This window comes from Calliphora vicina, chromosome 5 (genome assembly GCF_958450345.1).
Source record: "Calliphora vicina chromosome 5, idCalVici1.1, whole genome shotgun sequence".
Classification (NCBI taxonomy): domain Eukaryota; kingdom Metazoa; phylum Arthropoda; class Insecta; order Diptera; family Calliphoridae; genus Calliphora; species Calliphora vicina.
The window spans coordinates 5,831,627-5,852,820 of NC_088784.1; the positions used below are offsets into that span (position 1 = coordinate 5,831,627).

General features: G+C 28.5%; 1 protein-coding gene across 1 annotated transcript in view; it reads right to left on the minus strand.

The window, feature by feature from the left end:
- a (arc) overlaps positions 1-21,194 on the minus strand; it is a 138,122-nt gene that overhangs the window by 9,218 nt on the left and 107,710 nt on the right. Inside the window, exons 3-4 of the mRNA XM_065514150.1 lie at positions 16,779-17,593; positions 12,174-12,320 (exon numbers count right to left, since the gene is read on the minus strand). Of these exons, the coding sequence (XP_065370222.1) occupies positions 12,174-12,320; positions 16,779-17,511 (880 nt within the window). The 5' untranslated portion in view covers positions 17,512-17,593. The remainder of the gene's footprint in view (positions 1-12,173; positions 12,321-16,778; positions 17,594-21,194) is intronic.

Genomic DNA, 21,194 nt, shown 5'->3' on the forward strand with positions numbered 1-21,194 from the left:
CATAGATTTGACACTTAAAGTTATAGAACAAGACAATGTGAATATGAATTGAATGGAACGAGTACGAATACGAGTACTTGTAGATAAATCCGTATGTGATAGTTAAAGATGTTCTTACATGAAAGACAACATGTAAAATAATAATAAAAAAATTGAAAACAAAAAGACAAAAAACCTAAAACTTAACGTTAACTATTCATGCGGCAGGAATTCAAATCAAATGGTACTTGTGGTTTTCTTTTGTTGCTGTTACCTTTGCCGTTGTCGTGTATGGTTGGCTGGATTGCTGAATGAATGGTTGCTGTTTTGTTTTTATTTTTAAAGAATGGCACTCATAAAATTGCAATTATAATAAGCGTCACTTAAAGGTGTTGTTTTTATTGTCGTATGACTTTTTTTTCTTTGTTGTTCATCTGAGCTTAGTTGTATTAAGTGTTGTTGCATACAAAAAACTTTGCTCACATTTAAATATTTTACGATTTTTTAATAGAATTTTCTTAAAGTTTGTAAAATTAAAATATGTACTTTGAAAGACATTTTTGAGATTATTGGATTTTCCAGACTTTTTAAACAGACTTTGGTTTTAAAAAACTGCTAGTAAACGAAACCGAGCCTAATATTAGGCCATAAGATCAATACTCGTTCAAATCAGAAACTATGGCAAACACTCAATCTCCGAAGTTTCTCGAAGCTCGCTTTACATCTTTAATTTGAAACAAGTAAGAGAGCTATATTCGGCTGTGCCGAATCTTATATACCCTTCACCAAATTATACTTCAAAATAAAAATTTTAAATATTTTTAGGTAAACAAAATTTATTTTTATTATAGTAAGAATTGTGCTAAATTTCCCAATTATTGATAAATTCACTGACATTTATTGTTGGGGGATAAGCTGGTTCCTATGCGCATTTCACTGGTTGCTTAGGCCAGATCATCAGGAAACCTTTTCCCAAAAAGCTTTAGAAAAACTAAACATATACAAATCAAGCTATAGAGTGAATGAGAATTACAGACACTCAAGCTTTATTTGTAAAAATATCAAAGCTTAAAAATTTTATTTTAATTTTTTGTAAAAACATTTCCTCGAATTGTTTTTAATTTTTTTAAATTTTTAAAGATATTTGTTTTTAAATTTAATTTTTTTTAATTTAATTTTTTTTTTGTTTTTTAAATTTTTTTTAATATTTAGGGAAAAAAAACTTTTGGTGAAAAAAAAATTCGGGTTAAAAAATATTTTTTCCGATTTTGACCCATTGTAGGTCCAACTTACGTATAAACGTCGTTGCAAAGGTCTTTGAAATATCTATCATTAGATATCCATATTGTCTATATTAATGACTTAGTAATCCAGATATAGGTCAAAAATGGAGGTTGTCTTGGTTTTTTTCCTTATATCTCAGCCATTTGTGGACAGATTTTCTAGATTTTAAATAGCAACCGAGCCGGAAGAATATTGATGTATGAATCGTGTATGTAAGTTATTTGGGGGCTTCGGAATTGAATGACAAACTTATATATACCCTTCTCACGAAGGTGAAGGGTATAAAAAAGTGCCGCTAAAGCACACCGATTACTCACTAAAGCTTATGGTGAATGTGTTTCACCGGTTTCAATGTGCGACAGATGGGTTTGTTCGGTTCAGAAGTGGTGATTTTGACAAGGAAGACAGAAGATCGCCCAGCCAAGCCAAAAAAGTTTGAAGACCAATTGGAAATGAAAATTGCAAAATCATTGGGAGCTACTCAAGCAGCAGGATTCATCCAAAGAAGGGAAATTGGGTACCATTCGAATTGAAGCTGAGGAACTTTGAAATACGATTTTGTATGTCCGAAATGATGCTTGAACGCTATAAAAGAAAATCAATTTTACACCCAATCATTACTTGCTATGAAAAATGGGTCCATTACAATCACCCCTATCGCGAATCAATATTTCACGTGAAATATGTTGCCTTTTCCCATTTTTCGTTCATAAACTTTGTTCACGTGAAAAAATTTCCCAAGTTGGGAAATTTTTAGATGGAGTTTTGTAAACAATAAACAGCAGTTACGAACAAAATGAACTACATATTGTGAATGAAAAGTTCAGGGGAATATTTTCCCTTCGAGGAAAATGGATATTTCATGGGAACATAAATTTCACATGTTTTTCATGATAGGGTTGAATAACCCGAATTGTTAGAGATCGTATGTGAAGCTCGGCCAACCAGCCGAATCGACACCAAAGCCAAATATCCATGGCGCTCAGGTAATTCTCTGTATTTGGTGGGAGCAAAATGGTCCTATCTATTATGAGCTGCTGAAATCTGACCAGACCATCACAGGGAACCTGTAGAATATGCGGCCAGACGTGAAACCGTAATATTCCATCATGACAACGCTCGGAGTCCTGTTAAAAAGTATTTAGAATGAAGTGGTTGAGAAGTTTCACCTCACCCACCTTATAGTATAGACCCATGGTAGGCGTTCATTAGAGTGACAATCAGTTGTATGGAAAAATTTTTTTGTTAAAATTTTGAAGAGTGCCGGGTGGAATATTGTGATACTAGGCCTAAATGTTAAGTGCTGAAAATTTGAGCCAAATCGGTCAACGATTTCTGGACGCGCATCGAGGTCAAAGTTCAGATATATGCAAAATTATACTATTTATATGGAATAAATAGGTGAAACTCGTTAAATTTCTGCATTGTTTTCTAGAAATGTATAGATTTATTTATATTACTGAATATTACATTAAATTTTTTTTTTGGAAGTTAACCCTGCATCTCCTTTGGGTCAAAATGACCCAAAAACAGTATTATCGCCAAAATTCGAAAAAAAATGCAAATTTTTCAGATATTTTAAAAATTTTGCTACTAAATAAATACTTTTGCAATTGAATGCAAAAGAATTGAAATGTGTACGAAATTATCGTTGTAATGAGATATAAATGAGAAAATTTGGTTAAAAAATGATAAAGTTATTACAAATTCGCCAGACCATTAACGTGTTTCAGGCCACTTGAAGAAAAAATTTAGGAAAAAAAATTAACATATTTCGAGAAAAATTAAAATAAAAGCTAATTTTTATTTAAAATATATCCGTTTTTACTTGTGTATGAGTTTTTGTTTTCGTAGAATACCGTTAACCTATTCGCAGGTATGGCCAAAAAAAAATATTTTTTTTAACGGCTGTTTCAAATCTCCATTTTCAAATTTTTCAAAATTTTGTTAAACAAATTTCAGAATTTTTTGATCATCACATTGGGATTTATTGAGATCAAAATAGGGAATAAAAATATGAAAAAATTATGTCAATACCTCTTACAGTTTTTTCGTACCTGCGATTTAAATTTTGCGATTTTCAAGAAAAACTAATTTTTTTGTCCATATTTAGGCGAATGAGCCCAATTTCCTTAATGTTATAAATTTTAAGTAAAACCTATTCATAATATTGTAGTCCTTGTAATTTTAAATATGGTCTGAAAGTTTTACTAAAATCGGAAAACGATAACCTTAAATCGTGAGGGTCAAAGGTCAAATTTTTCAATATTTGGAATTTCTAAAGAAAAGATAGCGAAATGTTATATATTTTTGGGTCGATTCTAATGAAACTTGAGCAAAATATACACTGGGGTATAGCATTTACAACAACAGTGCAAAAATGGATTTAATCCTTTAAGAGCACTTGGGGTCAAAATGGCTGTGTTTTTCGTGATTTTAAATGTTGAGGGTAATTTGGACCCCAAGTGCTGCTAAGAGTTAATTTCCATTTTTGTGCTGTTATTTTAAATTCTGGACTTTATGCTATACTCTCCTCAAGTTTAATTAAAATCGGCCCAAAAATATATAACATTTCGCTATCTTTTCTTTAGAAATTCCAAATATTGAAAAATTTGACCTTTGACCTTCAAGATTTAAGGTTATCGTTTTCCGATTTTAGTAAAACTTTCAGACCATATTTAAAATTAAAAGGACTATTATATTGTGAATAGGTTTTACTTCAAATTTATAACATTAAGGAAATTGGGCTCATTCGCCTAAATATGGAGAAAAAAATAGTTTTTCTTGAAAATCGCAAAATTTAAATCGCAGGTACGGAAAAACTGTAAGAGGTATTGACATAATTTTTTCATATTTTTATTCCCTATTTTGATCTCAATAAAACCCAATATGATGATCAAAAAATTCTGAAATTTGTTTAACAAAATTTAGAAAAATTTGAAAATGGAGATTTGAAACAGCCGTTAAAAAAAATATTTTTTTTTGGCCATACCTGCGAATAGGTTAACGGTATTCTACGAAAACAAAAACTCATACACAAGTAAATACGGATATATTTTAAATAAAAATTAGCTTTTATTTTAATTTTTCTCGAAATATGTTAATTTTTTTTCATAAATTTTTTCTTCAAGTGGCCTGAAACACGTTAATGGTCTGGCGAATTTGTAATAAATTTAACATTTTTTAACCAAATTTTGTCATTTATATCTCATTACAATGATAATTACGTACACATTTCAATTCTTTTGCATTCAATTGCAAAAGTATTTATTTAGTTGCAAAATTTTTAAAATATCTGAAAAATTTGCATTTTTTTCGAATTTTGACGATAATACTGTTTTTGGGTCATTTTGACCCAAAGGAGATGCAGTGTTAACTTCCAAAAAAAAATTTTTAATATAATATTCATTAATATAAATAAATCTATACATTTCTAGAAAACAATGCAGAAATTTAACGAGTTTCACCTATTTATTCCATATAAATAGTATAATTTTGCATATATCTGAACTTTGACCTCGATGCGCGTCCAGAAATCGTTGCCCGATTTGGCTCAAATTTTCAGCACTTATCATTTAGGTCTAGTGTCACAATATTCCACCCGGCACTCTTTGAAATCTAAAAAAAAAAAATCGGCTGTCACTCTAGCGTTCATATTGTTGAGGTTACGATGATTTTCGTCAAACAACCCGAATGTGAACAAAAGAGCGTAATAGAGCGTAAAAATACACACAATTCATTCAGTTTCTTGATGTTGTTGTGGATATTTTATTTTTTACCCAAAAGTGCACACAAATTAAATGCCTCTTTTTGCGTACCACTGGTCTAGACCGACCACTATTTGTTGTGACGATGCAGAACGCTCTCTCTGAGATACGCTTCACTTTGGAACAGATTATCGGATATTGGCTGTATTCGATCTTGGCCTCAAAAGATGAGCAGTTCTTTTGGCTCGGAATCCATATGTTGCCAGAATGATGGCAAAAGGTCATAGCTAACAAATGGCCAATATTTCGAATAAAATGGAATAAATCCCGCATTTTTAAGTCATACACCCAATAGTTAGAACTAGAACCGGTCCCTAACAGCCAGGATCCAGTCAAATTAATAGTTTTATAGGTTCCTTCCCTAAAATTTGACCTGAAACCTGTCTGTATATAAATTGTGAGAATTTACCCCATCTAATGTCATGGTAAAGTATTAGAACTAGAATTGGTCCCTACCAGACAGGCATCAGTCAAATGAATAGTTTAATAGTTTCTATACATCTAGAAGAGTTAGAAAAAAGTAGGAGCTTTTAAAAAATCCACACGATGTAATGTTTGACTGAGATTTCCCATATAAAATTTAAAATACCAAGACAAACCAACATATTTCCAAGATTAACAAAAACTGTCGCAATATCATTATACTATCCTAATTTATAGTAAAACCGCTAGCTAAGAAGTAATATACCAACTTAGTAATTTCTTTTATGATACCCCTAGTAAATTTTATAAAAAATGTTTAACTTAAAGATGCCGTTATCCCTATAAATATTTAAATTTATTACAATTTAATCGTTTTCTATCTGTAATCTTAATATTTTTATATAAATAAATTCAAATTCATATAAATTCATTTATATTGTTGTCACAAATTTAGTATTAACTATAATTTTACGCTTTTAAAATGCCATTAAATAATAAAAAAGGAATTTTCCCCATAAACTACATACAAACAGAAAGGCGGACAGACGGACGGATGGACGGACAGTTAAACATACTAAACTCATAAAATATCACCTTAAAAAATGATTGTTGTCGTTGTAGCTGAACAGCAAGTCAAGAGAGTGGAACAAAAAAAAAACACCAAAAAGGCCAAGTTAGTAGGTCTATAACTCGTTAACTACACATATTTATTATGTTAAACTATATTTGATGGTTTGGAGTTTTACCACTTCTTTTTTGTGGCTTTAGATTTCCTTGTTTTCTTTGTTGTGGATGTGCCTTATGTACTTAGAAGTATGACCATAAAATATTTTCAAATATGTGGAGGTGTTTTTCTTTTTATAAATCCGTCCGTCTATCCGTATGTCTGTCTGTCTTGCTGTCTGGCGGTCTATCTCCATCTGTTGGCATGTGTTTGGTATTTGTTGCATATTTTTTTTTTAACAAAGAAGTAATATTTAAGAAAGAATTCTTTCATTCTATCATATTACATTACATTTCCTATATCATTATGATGGTAATAATATTTGCTAATATATTGTTAATGTTATGTTAAATGCCTCAAGTGTCAAATAAAATTTAAAAACGTCCATAACATTTGAAATGCTTAAAATATTTTTGTAAATGTGTTGATAGCTTGTGTGTTGCGTTTGTGGCCTACAACTGGGTATGTATTTTTGGTTTAAAGGAAATGCCAAGAAAACTGTCATATTTTATAAGGAATTCAAAAAAAGATAAAATCAATATAAAGTTTCTAATTTAATTGGTATGGTTTATCAATTAGTTAAAGACGAATTACACAAATTAAATATTCCATTTTCAGCTGAAATATTTGCTTTTTTAATATCTAAACATTTTTAATTTGGTCATATTTTTGTAACATTTTAATCATTTGTTAAAATATTCATCTAAAACTGATAGCGATTTACTGGTTTATTATTTGAAATCAAATATGATCTTTAAAGATCATATCTGATTATTTTGTAATTCGTTTTCCAAAATGAAAATCATTCGAATTAGTTGCTTTATAGTTGAATTTCCAAAATGTGTAAACCGATTCACACAATAATCTCCCCATGGAAAACATTAAATAAGAAACCACTGCTGTGATCAGTATGAGATTCATACTGATCGCTGCAGTGGGTGTAGCAGTAGAATTTCACTACAGTGAGTGCTGGTTCACACACAGCAAGTTTACTTCATCAAGTCTTGAGTTTATAGATGAGATAGGAAGAAAAATATCTCTATAAACTCAAGACTTGCTTAAGTAAACTTGACGTGTGGAAACCAGCACTAAGAATTAAGCTTTCAAAATAATATTTATAGAAATGCTAAGAATTTCAAGATAAAGTTTAAATAAATTCCCACAGTTAACTTTCATTTTAATTTTTTTTCCTTTTTTTAAATTTAATTTTTATTGCATAACCAGCATTTTTTCGTGTGTAATATTTCAACATATTTTTTTTTATTTATTTTTTTTGTTAAAGCCTTCTTCAAATATATGAACAAGTCAATTATGGAATTCCTAAGAATTGTTATTTTTTTTGTGTTTCCACTCCAAATAATCAATTTTCTTTATTTCCATGTTTTCTTACCATATTTATCGTATTCGATTCGAAAAAACAATTACAATTATTCAAGAAAAATCCTCACGTACGCATAATTTAATGGTCGATATTATGCCGTGCAGTTCATGTTACAGACAGACGGACAGACAGACGAACGGAGGGACGGACAGACAGACATTAATAAAACAATCAAGATTTAAAGTCTTATCTCTGGTTTTTATAACAATCATAAAATATGGTTCACATAATTCATAATTTCATTTCGTTTTTGTTTTCATATTCTGTTTTGAGCTTAAAGTTGAGAGAATGAGAGAACAGTTTGTAGGATCAGAGAGAACGACTTTGAAAGGGAGCTATATTGAGATTATTTTGGTTTATACATCAATATATCCGCTACAGTTCAACTTAGATTTCTATTTAAAATCGAGAAAATCGGCCTGCCAATGGCTGAGATATAAGCAAAAAACTACGACTACCACGATTTTTGACCTATTTTTATACCCTTCACCTTCGTGAGAAGGGTATATATAAGTTTGTCATTCCGTTTGTAATTTCTACATTTTTCATTTCCGACCCTATATAGTATATATATTCTGGATCCTTATAGATAGCGGAGTCGATTAAGCCATGTCCGTCTGTCTGTTGAAATCAATTTTTCTGATGACCCCAGATATCTTCGGGATCCAAATCTTCAATAATTCTGTCAGACATGCTTTCGAGAAGTTTGCTATTTAAATCAGCAAAATCAGTCCATAAATAACGGAAATATGAGCAAAAAACCGGGACAACCTCGATTTTTGACCTATTTTTGATCTATATATGGATTACTAAGTCATTAATATAGACAATATGGATATCTAATGATAGATATTTCAAAGTCCATTGCAACGATGTAGATAAGGCTATAGTAAGTTGGACCTACAATGGGTCAAAATCTGGAAAAATATTTTTTAACCCGAATTTTTTTTCATCAAAAAATTTTTTTGTCATAAATTTAAAAAAAAAATAAATTTTTTTTAAAAAAAAAATTAAAAACTAAAAAAATTTTAAATTTTTTTTTAAAAAAATTTGGAAAAAACTTTTTTTTAAAAAAAAATAAAAAACAATTTCGAAAAAAAAAATTTTGAAAAACAATTAAAAAAAAAATTAAATTTTGTTTACCTAAAGATATTTAAAAAAATTTATTTTAAAGTATAATTTGGTGAAGGGTATATAAGATTCGGCACAGCCGAATATAGATCTCTTACTTGTTTTATCTATATCTGGATTACTATGTTATTAATATAGACAATATAAATATCTAATGATAGATATTTCAAAGCCGTATATAACGCCATAGTAAGTAGGACATATAGTGGACCAAGATCGGGAAAAATATGTTTTAATCAGAATTCTTTTTCAAAAAAAAAAAAAATATAAAAAAAAATTTTAAAAATTAAAAAAAAAATTTTAAAAAATTTCAAAAATAAATTTTGCCATAAAATTTGTTCACTAAAAAATTAAAAAAAAATTTGTTCTAAAAAAATGTTGAAATGAAAATGAAAATTTTTTTTTTTTAAATTTTGTAATTAAATTGTCGTAATTACCTTTTATAGGGTACTCATTTTTTTTTTAATTTTACTAAATATTATTTAATTTGTTTGGTTATTACAAACCAAATACACATTTTTTTAATTCCAAACTCGTTTTATTCTTATTTCAAACAAAATACTTAACTGTCATAATATAACAACAATACATTCAAAACTATTTGACATTTAATGATAGGTGTATAATATGGTTTTTGGCTTTATTATCAAATAATTTTGGTCAGCTTAAAGGCTTTTAAAAAATTTTGTTAACCAATTTGGCAGAGATTAAAAATTTAATTGTTTCATTATAAAAATGAACTATCAAATTTGACAGTTGATAAATATGTATTTTTTAATTATTAGTTAGAACAATGAACTCATTCCCAGTTGTGGTTTTTTATGTTATTTATGTTATGTTTATGTTATTCTTTTTCTTTAATTTCTTTATTTTAAAACTGTTATTAGCCTTCATGTCATGTCATTACGGTATTTGCCTTACTATTGTCTGCTAACTTTATTTATTTTTAAGTTTTCTTTTCTTGTTTTTTATTGTTTGAAAAAAAATGTGTCATTTGAAAAGTATTAACTAGAAATAGTGTAAAGCAAAGGTGGGTAATTTGATACAAAATCGCTTCATTTAAGTACTATATTGATTTCAAAATGACTTTGCAAACTTCCTTGTTATTTATTTCATGAATGAATGAATGAATGAATGAATCTATTGTTATTTGTTATAATTGCCACAGATTTAGTGTGTATTTGAGATGCGGTTAAATAGGTTAGATATTTTCCGGTATTGGTTGTGGGATTTCTATAACTTCTTTAACATTTAATAATGTGTTGGAATTTACAGATCCCTTTAGTAAAGTCAGCAATTTGCTAACGTTTTAAGGGATTTATGTAAGAGTTAACAATAAAACTTTGAATTTCATACTGATTTTTACTAAAATTTTTCATATTCTAATTAACTTTCTCATCAGCGGCCATTACTTATTTCCAGCTCTAAATTTGTAATGATTTTGCCAAATATAAGCGAAAAAAAATCCTCAGTTTGTCCTCAATAGTAGTGAAATGCTGCTTTAAATCTGTTGATATTCTTTCAAAAGTTTGTAGGCTCCTTTATTTCTTGGACTTTTTCCATTCCCGGGAAATAACAACTAAAATCTGTTCATTCTCGGGTATAAAATAATATTATTACGCTTTTACCTTTTAAAAAAGGTGGTTTATTTCCTTAAAAAAAATCTGTACATTCCCGGGAATTTTATAATACTGTTACGTTTTTACCTCTAAAAAAACTGATTTATTTCCTTTTAATAAACCGTATTCTTTTAATTAACTCTTTATTTATACATATTTACACAACAATTAAAATATTCACTTTCTTTTAATACACACACTTATATTACACACTTTATAGTGTACAATAATACACTGGTAATGCAGTTGATGTTAATTCTAATAGCGTCTATGATAAATTGACTAACCACAACCCGCCGTTACTATTTATATACACAGTGCCATCTTCTAGTAGTTTCATGAATTATCTATCTAACGGACAAAATTTGGTTGTTCTATTTCTAAAGCTTTTAGCACCTATGTTAATGTTAGCAGCTTTAACAGTTAAACAATGTTAATAACATTGTGTTGTCAACATTGTTGATAAGTAGAACATTCGAGCACTGGAAATGTTTATAAACATAAAGAATGTTGCAAGCAGCCACTACAGACTGTTAAACTCAAATCGTCAATGCAATGCATAGGCAGTTTTCATACATTTTCTTGAGTTAAAAATGAAATATAGAATATTTTTAGTTGTCTAATGTTGGTCCAGTGTTTCTTAAAAAATGTTTATAATAATGGAATTTTACTGCACTTGTCACACTGGTAGCTGTGATTTTATAGGATAATTTAAGAGGTCCAATTAAGTTAAATCTACAAAACAACTAAGAATGCTATATTCGGCGGTTCCCAATCTTATATACTCTTCAACAAAGTATAATTAAAGATAATGATTGAAAAACCAATTTTTGTTGAACTAAAATTCGGGTTAAAAATTTATTTTTCCGATTTTTACCCATTGTCAGTCCGAATTTCTATGACTTTATATATATCATTGGAAAGGTCTTTGAATTGCCTTTCATTTGATATCCATATTGTTTATGTTAATTAATTTAGTAATCAAGATATACATAGGTGAAAAATATGTTAACAAAATCGAGGTAGTCGTGGTTTTTTGCTTATTTCTCAGTTAATTGTGGCATGATTTTCCCGATTTTAAATAGCAACCGAACCCGGACTATAGCCAATATTTAAATGTATCAATCATGTTGGTAAGTCATTTGCGGGCTTCGGAATGCTGATTTCAACAGACAGACAATATCGACTTCTCTATCTATGTATAAGGATTTAGAATGTGTATCGCAAATGAACAATATGGAAATTTCAAACAGATTGACAAACTTAATTTAGAATCTCTAAACTGAAGGATTTTATTTGTTGTTGTTGTTGAAAAATTATAGTTGGGGTGACAAAAATTCGGTTATTTCAATCATAATTCTTCCATATCAACTTATTTTCTTTGGCTAGTCTCAAATTTATCTATGCAAATAATAAATGATACGACTGGCAACAAATCACAACGAATGTGTGCTGAAATATAACAGTAACACTAAGAAGAAAACTTATAAAGAAATTCCCGACAAAAATTTATATTCTTTTAGAAATTCCCGGAGTAGGAACCCTAGTCACTTGGTTTTATATGGTTGCCAAAAAATTAATCTAATTTTGTATTTTATTATGACTAAAACAATTCTACTATATTTTGTGAAAAATCCGAAATCATAGATAAATATACATAGATCGGAAACTCTCCTGTCAAAGACCTAACTCAGTTGTCGAAAACCTAAAAAAAACTATGTGAAAACAAAAACAACACACGTTTGCGTGATTATTTTAAGTAATTTTTTGATTGAGTTTTTTTCTAGTTTCCGATCTATGTATATTTCTCTATGGCCGAAATCGTTAAAAAAAACTTAGTTAAAGAGAATTTAAAAAAAACTTACCATTTCTAGCACTATTTGTAGCCGTACTTGCTATAGAGTTTGTGGTACTTGTAGAGGTGTTTGAGGTTGTGGAAATTATGGATTTCTGTTCATCATCTAAGACCACCACGGGTACAGCAGTGACCAGCTTATAATCGGGTAATTGAACTGTTAATGAAAATAAAAGAAAAAGGCACGTTTTATATAAAGCATTAAATATAAATATTTTTTTTTTTTTAAATTTGATAACAATATTTAAAATAAATTAACATTTGCCCATTGCCACAAGCAAATGCCTATCAGTCGTTATTTAAACTTTGCTTACAAAAGTATATTTTCTTTTTTTTATTAATTTCTTAATGTTTCCATAAAAAATCATGTTAAAATTCTTTATAATTTTATTGATTCTACAAATTACTAAAACGGCAGCCGACACACACTCAAGCAGCTCAAGTCATGTGGATAATTTAATGGATAAATTGCTAACTAAACAATTTCAGCAAGCCGCACTAATTTTAAAAAATATAACGGAAATAGAAACTTTACAGAACATCAGCATAAAGTTATTAACACTAGAAAACCCCTTAATAAAATTAATGTTTTTCAATATCATAAACGACCTCAACTATAAATGGCATGAGGCTCTGCATAAAACTCAAGCTATACAGCTATGGCAAGCTTTAAAGCCTGATATAAATTTACTCAAATTTAAAAATATTAACAAATTCTTTAAAGAGCTAGAATTTGTTATTATACAAAATTGTGCTTTAGAATTAAAATATTTTATTCTAGATAAAAACCTCTTGGAATATGAAAAGTTAACTGAGGATTTAAGCCATTTATCATTGGATATTGTTTTTAGAACTGTTAATCTAAGTTTAACTAAAACTTATGGTTTAATTTTGCACTCTAAATTATTAAAACGCTTGAATTTACTTAAAAATCTAAATATCACAAAAATTTTATATTTTATGGAATTTTATAAAGAGCTTAAAGCTCAAAAAGCTTTAACTTTAAATCTTACATATAAACTAGCTTTAAGCTTGCGTTATATTTTACAAAAACATTGTTTTTATGATCATCAACTTAAATTAAAACTAATAAATCTTAAACAATCCTTACCGGCCGATATTTTATTATTAGTGTTTAGCGAAAGGCTGTGTTTAAGCTCTCAAAACTTTGCTCCTTGGCTTTTAGCCAGCTTTGAAGAAAACTTATTTAACTTAACTTTATCAGCAACAGACCATACTGTATGGTTATCGTTTTTATTTGAAAATAAATTAATTTTGGCATCTAAATCCAGCAATTTGGAAATTTTTATTAATTACAATCACAATTTAAATGATAATTTCAATAACTATCATTTAAAACCCCTAACAGCAAAGTCATATATTCTTGTTAATACCGTAACTAATCAAATGTTGTGTCTCAGAAAAGCTGAAATTTTTTGGCAAAATACTTTAGAATTAGATAAAACTAATTGCTTGTGGATTTTAAATAATTGTACGAGTTTAAAGCGTTTCTTGGTAAATGAGTATAATTGAAATGAAATGTAATAATATAACGTTTTTTTTTTTAAATAAAATTTTCAAACATGTTTTTCCTTTTTTTTACTCTTGTGATTTGTAGTACAAGTGTTATTAGTTACAATAGTTGTCTACTGTTTAGTATGTAATTGTTGGTAATTTAATTGTCTATCATTTGTGAGATATCAGTTGATAGAGAAGTTGCAAGTGTTTAGAATTTAAAGTTGAAATTGTTTTTAGACATGCAAGGTTTTTTTATTTTTTATATAAAAAAAAATATATACTCGGTGGCCTTAATTATATGAGATGTACAAAATTGTTCTTGTTCAAATTCTTTTGTTTGTAATAAAAAAAAAAAAAAATTACATTTTTAGAAAAAGCTTGAAAACTCTTTTTTTCTTTATAACTTTTATAAGAATAAAAGATTAGGGTACTTTTTTCCTCAATACTTTAACTGTCATTTCCTGCATGTCACAGGAAATGTTTATATAGAAAATTTGCGTGAAAATCATTCGATAATGTGTTTAAAACTGAGAGTGCTTGTTATGTAAATTTGTATAAACTTTAGCATGAATGGTAATTTACAATATTCATTTGCAATTCTATAAAGTTGTATATCTCTGGCTTAGTGTGCAAACATGCTAAGTCCATTTTTTTTATTAAAATTGAGTTTTGAGTACAAAACCTTTTCAAATAAGTAAAAATACACTAATTGCTTAAACATGTTTTATATCGTTGTATCTTGTTGTTATACTGTGCACAGTGGGGCAGAATGAAATTTTTTTATAAATAAATCTGGCATTTCTAAATCGGATCGGGACAGAATTGATGAATAAAAAAATATGAAGAACATTTTTAGTATTGAAAAGTGCAATATTTTTGGAGGATGGAGATTTAAAGTGGCATATTTTTGAATCTAATTGAGATATTGACTTGCATTTTTGTTTGTAAAAATTAACTTATCTAAACAAAAACAAGTAAGAGAGCTATATTCGTCTGTGCCGAATCTTATATACCCTTCACCAAATTATACTTCAAAATACAAATTTTAAATATTTTTAGGTAAACAACATTTTTTTTTTCAAAGTTGTTTTTTTAATTTTTTGGAATTTTTTTTTCGAATTGTTATATATTTTTTTTTTAAAAATTAAATTTTTTTTTTTTTAAATTTAACAAAAAAAATTTTTTGGTGCAAAAAAAAAAATCGGGTTAAAAAATATTTTTTCCGATTTTGACCCATTGTAGGTCCGACTTACTATTGTCATATATAAAAGGCCTTTGAAATATATATCATTAGATATCCATTAATGACTTAGTAATCCAGATATAGGTCAAAAATAGGTCAAACATCGAGGTTGTCCTGGTTTTTTCCTCATATCTCAGCCATTTGTGGACCGATTTTGCTGATTTTAAATAGGAAACTTCTCGAAAGCATGTCTGACAGAATTATTGAAGATTTGGATCCCGAAGATATTTGGGGTCTTCAGAAAATTGATTTCAACAGACAGACGGACATGGCTTAATCGACTCCGCTATCTATAAGGATACTTTATAGGGTCGGAAAATTATATTGTTGAAATTACAAACAGAATGACAAACTTATATATACCCTTCTCAGGAAGGTGAAGGTAGTATTTGCATCCTATTAAAATTTTTACAAAAATTTTAGTTTTAGAAACTCAATAAATATGAAATATGTAATAAAATCTTTATTTATTAATAAAACTCAATGATATTTTCAACATTTTTTTAAATTTGTCATTCTAAATAACAAATTGTAAAAAAAACGTGTCAAAATATCAAAGGGAATGCCGCAATTCCTAAAAATTGAAGCGAAAATCCCTAAAATGACATTTTTTACAATTAAGCTCGGGGCTGGTAAAATACTTTGGCGATGAATAGGAAACACATCAAGGTTTCCAAAACTGCTTTCCGTTTTCTGATCCCAGCTTTGGAATTTTATAACATGTGGCCCAAAGTTGAAATTTTGAGAAAAAAAGGTCAAATTCCGAAAGGCGTAGGAGCAAAAATAGGACATGTTTTTTATACCAAAATGTTCTCCGTAAAGATACCATACAGAAAAACATAAAATTATTATACACACAGCCTCAGAAGTTAGTATACACCAGTGAATTTTTTGATTTTTTTTAAGATCATAAAAATCATTATATTCCGACTTAAATCTTATTTTTTCAGAACCGAATTTATTATTTAACTCAATTCCATCAAACCGAAACTTTTAAATTTTAATCGATTGATACATTTGACTTTTCATTATCTTAAAAAAAATCAAGTAATTTTTGGTGTTTACTCAAAAGTTTTTTTTTAATAAAAAAAGAGTTAAGTCACCTTTTCTCTCAAAAAACAGCAAAAATCGACTATTTTTTGAATTTTTAAATCGAAAATCGTTTATTTTCGGATTCATAATTGAATAATATTTGAAATTTAGTTATCTAACTAATACAAAATGTGAGTCCATTCGGTCCAAAATTACGCTCTATATTTTTAAAAAAGCGGACCAAGGTACGGTAAATTATTAAATTTAAATTTTTAAATGCCAAATTCAAGACCTAGCCGAGCGCTTTCCAAAAATATAAAAACCGTTGAAATCGAATGGGAAACAAAAAATTGCAAAGTACCCTATTTTTAGCGCCCATAGTGCTTTCCGTAAACGTTTTTTAAAAATAAATTAAAAAAAAAAATTTTGAAAAAAAATTGTTGCCATTTTTTTTCACTAAAAAAGAAAAAAAAAATTTGAAAAGAAAATTAAAAAAAAATGTTTAACTTTTTTATTTTTTAAATTTTCTTTACCTAAAAATATTTTCCATTTTAAAAGACAAATTGTTGTTATATCTTTAAATTTGAATATATTGGGCAAAATTAGTAGTATTGTACGAATTTCGTTTATTGGCGATAAAGATCTTAGCACCATTTAATTAAAAAGCTATTTAACAATCGTTTAAGCTTTTCCCATAAAGTTTTGTGTACTTAAGCTTTTTTGAGTTTAGTTCTCGATATAAAAAATATTTCTTAAATGAAATTGTTTTGCTTACAAATAATTTAAGCTTTTTAATATTTAAAAATACTTCGTCAAACTTACCATTCGATCCCATTAAAGACAAAGAATTACTTTGCTGGCTGCTGCAACCATTTGGAGTTATATTCAGACTACCACCAATATTTCTTGCCCCACCACCATTTGACTTTTCATATATACAACTGCTAGACGAGGAGGTATTGCGATGATGTTGTCCCAACAAACCTCTTGATAGGGTGCCATTATTTGTACTTTGTGAATACTTTTGGTATTGGCCATTCGGCCCCGTAATATCATTACTACTCCCACCATAATTGATCAACAACGAATTGGCCTTGTGATTAAAAATGTGAACACTGGCGGGTCTTTGCAGGACAGCATCATTTAGAGAGGCCACCGATAAAGCGGATGGTGTCTGTCTGCCACTATTGGGATAGGTAACATTTTGTATGGGCTGATAGTGGATACCGGGTGTAGAACATTGTTGAGGTGATATGGAGTCATTACTTTTCGGGGGCGTGGTATGAGCTGAGCTCACAGTAACCACATTATTGCTGTTGGGCTGCAAAGAAGTAGGCGGTAAACCGCTGGTACTTAAATTGGTACAACTTAAAATCATAACGGGCGAATTATCGTGCAAATCGGGCAAAGACGAGGAAATGGTTGAAGAACCACTTATTGATTTGGTAAATTTCGAGGCACATGTTGCTACGGTTAAGTGGTTGTTGCTGTGGTTTTCCAATGACAAAGGATTCTGTGAAGTATCTATGGATTTGCGCGTCTTAAAAAGGCGCATGCTTCTAATATTTAAGCAAAAGTTCTCACAGAACTTAGTAAAGCTTTAAGATGTTGCGAAATTGTTGTATGGAAAACATAATCTGAAAAGAGAGGAAAATATAAAATAATTACTTAAGAAATAAATTGCTATAATTAAAGATAATGTTTGTGTGTTTTGTAAAATAAGCAAATTCAGAATTTAAAATTTATTGTCTGTTAAATAATTATAGTGTTTGTGTAATTTAACATGACATTTTCAATAGAGTTTTTCGATTTTTTTTTTTGGTTTGCTAAAATATATTTTAACTATTAGTTATTTGTTTATCAGCTTGTCTGTGGTGTTATTTTAATATTTATTACGCTAAAGAATGTTTTCTTGTTACTTTTAGTTTTATTTTTCTTATATTTTTCAGTTTTATTTTTATTTTTTGCTTAACTGCAGGTGTTAATTGCAAATATAAATGCAAAATTATATGAATATATTTTTGGTTGAAGGTTTATTTAACAATCTAATGAGTTTTTAATAACCTATTGCCAAAATATTTAGATTGATTTGTTAAAAGCAATACAATGCAATACAATTCTATTTTATAAAGTTTTATAATATTCAAAATAAATTTCCACATCATTATTTCGCAAAACCATTGAACGATCTATTTTAAAAGCAAAATAATTATGAATATTATATAGGTTTAATTAGAAGTATAGGTTAAATTATAACATTGGCTTAGCAACATCTGTTAGACTCTGTATAACAGTGATTGGCACTCAAAGCTAGCAGGACCCGAACATGATCGTTTAGTTAGCTGTAAACAATACGAATGTCAACGAAGTTTATAAAAAATATCAAATAAGGAAGAAAAATACTATAAATAGCTAATGAGATTACAACAGACAAAGAAAATGCAAAATAAGTTTTTATAATAAATGATCCATATTCTCTTTATGCCGAACAATACTCTTTCAAATGAATAAGAGCAAATAAAACAGCTATAATTCTAAATTTCGCAAATTTAAATCTAGTTCAAATAAATTATTTCAAAAAAACTGTTCCCACAAATACTTGTTATCTAAAAAAATATTGCAAAATTTGGTTAATACTCTGAAATAATTTCATTAACAAGTAATAAACCAGTCTGGCAAAAAAATTTGCATAAAAAATTAAATTTCTCACATTAGTTTTATTTAGAAAAAATAAAAAAATTAACTGAAATAATAAAAAATCTTCACATTGGTTTAGTTTGTTTAGTTAATAAGAAAGTATGAAAATAAAAAATAATTATAATTTGTAATTGTGGGCCATTAAAAAAAAAACGGTTTGAAATAAAAAATGTAAGTCACCCGGTATAACAATTTGCCATAAAAGCTAGATGACTGTAAGAAAAAGAAAGAAAAAAATCAAGTTGACCGTTACACTTCATGGAAATTTGTAATATGTTGACCACAACTATTTTACCATAATTTGAGTTTTATAAAGCGAAAACTTTGATTTTTTTTATCTCTTCCTCCTCTCAATTTCCATTTCGATTTGTGGTTATTTATTACTACTTGCTACATTTTTTTCCATTTTGGCAATTATTTGCTCTAGTGGCTGCTTTAAAGTGGCAATAAACTACATATATTGCATCTAGTATTACTTTTTTTTAAATTATTTGTTTTCTATTTCAAGTGTATAAATTAACAATTAGTTGTTAACATTATTAAATAGGTTTTGAAATTACGAAAATCAAATAAATGTATTCGTATGTAATAGTTTTGAATGTGATTTCAAACCGCCTAAAGAAATTTTTTCCATATTTTTTTTTTATTCATATAAGGAGTGAGATCGAAAAATTCTTAACATACATATATGTTTATAAAAAAGAAACCACTAAACTTACAGCTTTAATTTTTTTTTATTTGATTGAAATTATTATTACAATTTACAAAAAAAATTATTTTTATAGTTTTAATCACTAGTGATGAAATTTTGAACCTTTTTCGGAAACCCTTCCATTAACGTTTTTATAGTGCTTTCTGTCACTTTGCTCGAACATGTAGTCCATCTCCGTTTAAAATCTACCACACTTTTGGACACCTTTTTTGTACTCTTCAATTCTCTTTTAACAAGAGCCCAATATCTCTCCACTGGCCTTAGCTCCGGGCAGTTTGGAGGATTTGCCTCTCTTGGTACAAATACCACATTATTGTTCTTGTACCACTCAAGGGCTTGTTTGCCATAGTGACAGGATGCCAAGTCAGGCCAAAAATAAGTGGACACATTATGAAGTCTTATGAATGGAAGCAGCCTTTTTTGTAAACATTCCTTGATGTAAATTTCGGTATTTATAGAGCCCGTTGTAACAAATGAGTGGCTTCTTTTGCCGCAACTGCATATTGCTTGCCATACCAAGAACTTTCTGGGAAATTTTGTCTGCTTTTGGGTCCTAAACTTTTCTTCAACATTCCCTCGAGCATCAGCAACATAAAATTTTTGACCTGGAAGTTGCGAAAAATCTGCCAGAACATACGTTTCGTCATCCATTATGCAGCAAGAATATTTTTTTATAAAACTTGACTTCAATTTCCGTGCTCTGTTTTTGGCCTCTAAATTTTTAGTAGCGTTCCTGTCAGGAACTTTTTGAGCCTTGTATGTTTTTAAACCTGCATTAGCTTTAACTTTTCGTACCAAATAGTCCGAGCACTGAGCTAACCGGGCTGCTTTCCTACCGGATGTGTTGGGAGCTCTTTTGAAAATGCGTTCTATTTTTTTGGCTTTAGAAACATCATGTGGACCATTCCTTCTACCTGAACCAGGTTTTCTATCAACTGACAAGTTCTCCCGGTACTGTTTAATAACATTGGAAACAGTTTGACGGCAGACCTTTGTATGCTTGGCCAACTTTTTGTAAGACCAAGTTGGGTTTTGTTGAAAATATTTAATAATTTCAGTACGCACTTTTTTCTGGTCACTCATTTTAATCAGATTAACAAAAAAATTAATATAATTGACATTACACATAATAACTGACATGTTTTTCAAAGGTAACTTGATCAAAAAAAAATTCAAATAATACTTGGGTTAAAAAATGTAATGAAAAACGTGTGTTAAGAATTTTTCGATCTCACTCCTTAATTATAGGAAATTTCATTATAAACAACCAAATATTTGCGTGTTTATTTTGAATCGTATAAGGTTTTTTTGATCAGTGTAATTATAAATGATAATCAAAACATGTGTAGTTTCGGTATAATTTAACATAAATTAAAGGTTTAACGAAAGAAATATATAAAAAAGATTTTTGGAGTTGTGAGCAAAATATGTAACTTAGATACCCTTCGCCAAAGTATACCTCAAAAAAAGTATTTATAAAATGTTTGGTGAAAAACTATATTTGGTGAAAAAAATATTGGAGAAAAATGGTAAAAAAAATCTATGTATTCAAAACGAATAGACAGTTTGAGATAGAAATCATACAAAAAGGGACTTTTCATTATTCTAATGTTAATTTTTTTTATCTTTTTCTAAATTAAAACAACTAGAAGAGAAAATAAATTTTGCAAAAATTCCATAATTTTCTTCTTTTTTTTTGGTTTCCAATCAACTGTCATTTAATTACTGTGGTCACATTAAAATCATTTTAAATGCTTAGGTTTTTTCTTCTTCCCATATTTTGCTTAATAGATCTACATATGAATTCATTTATCTTACGATCTTTAAAT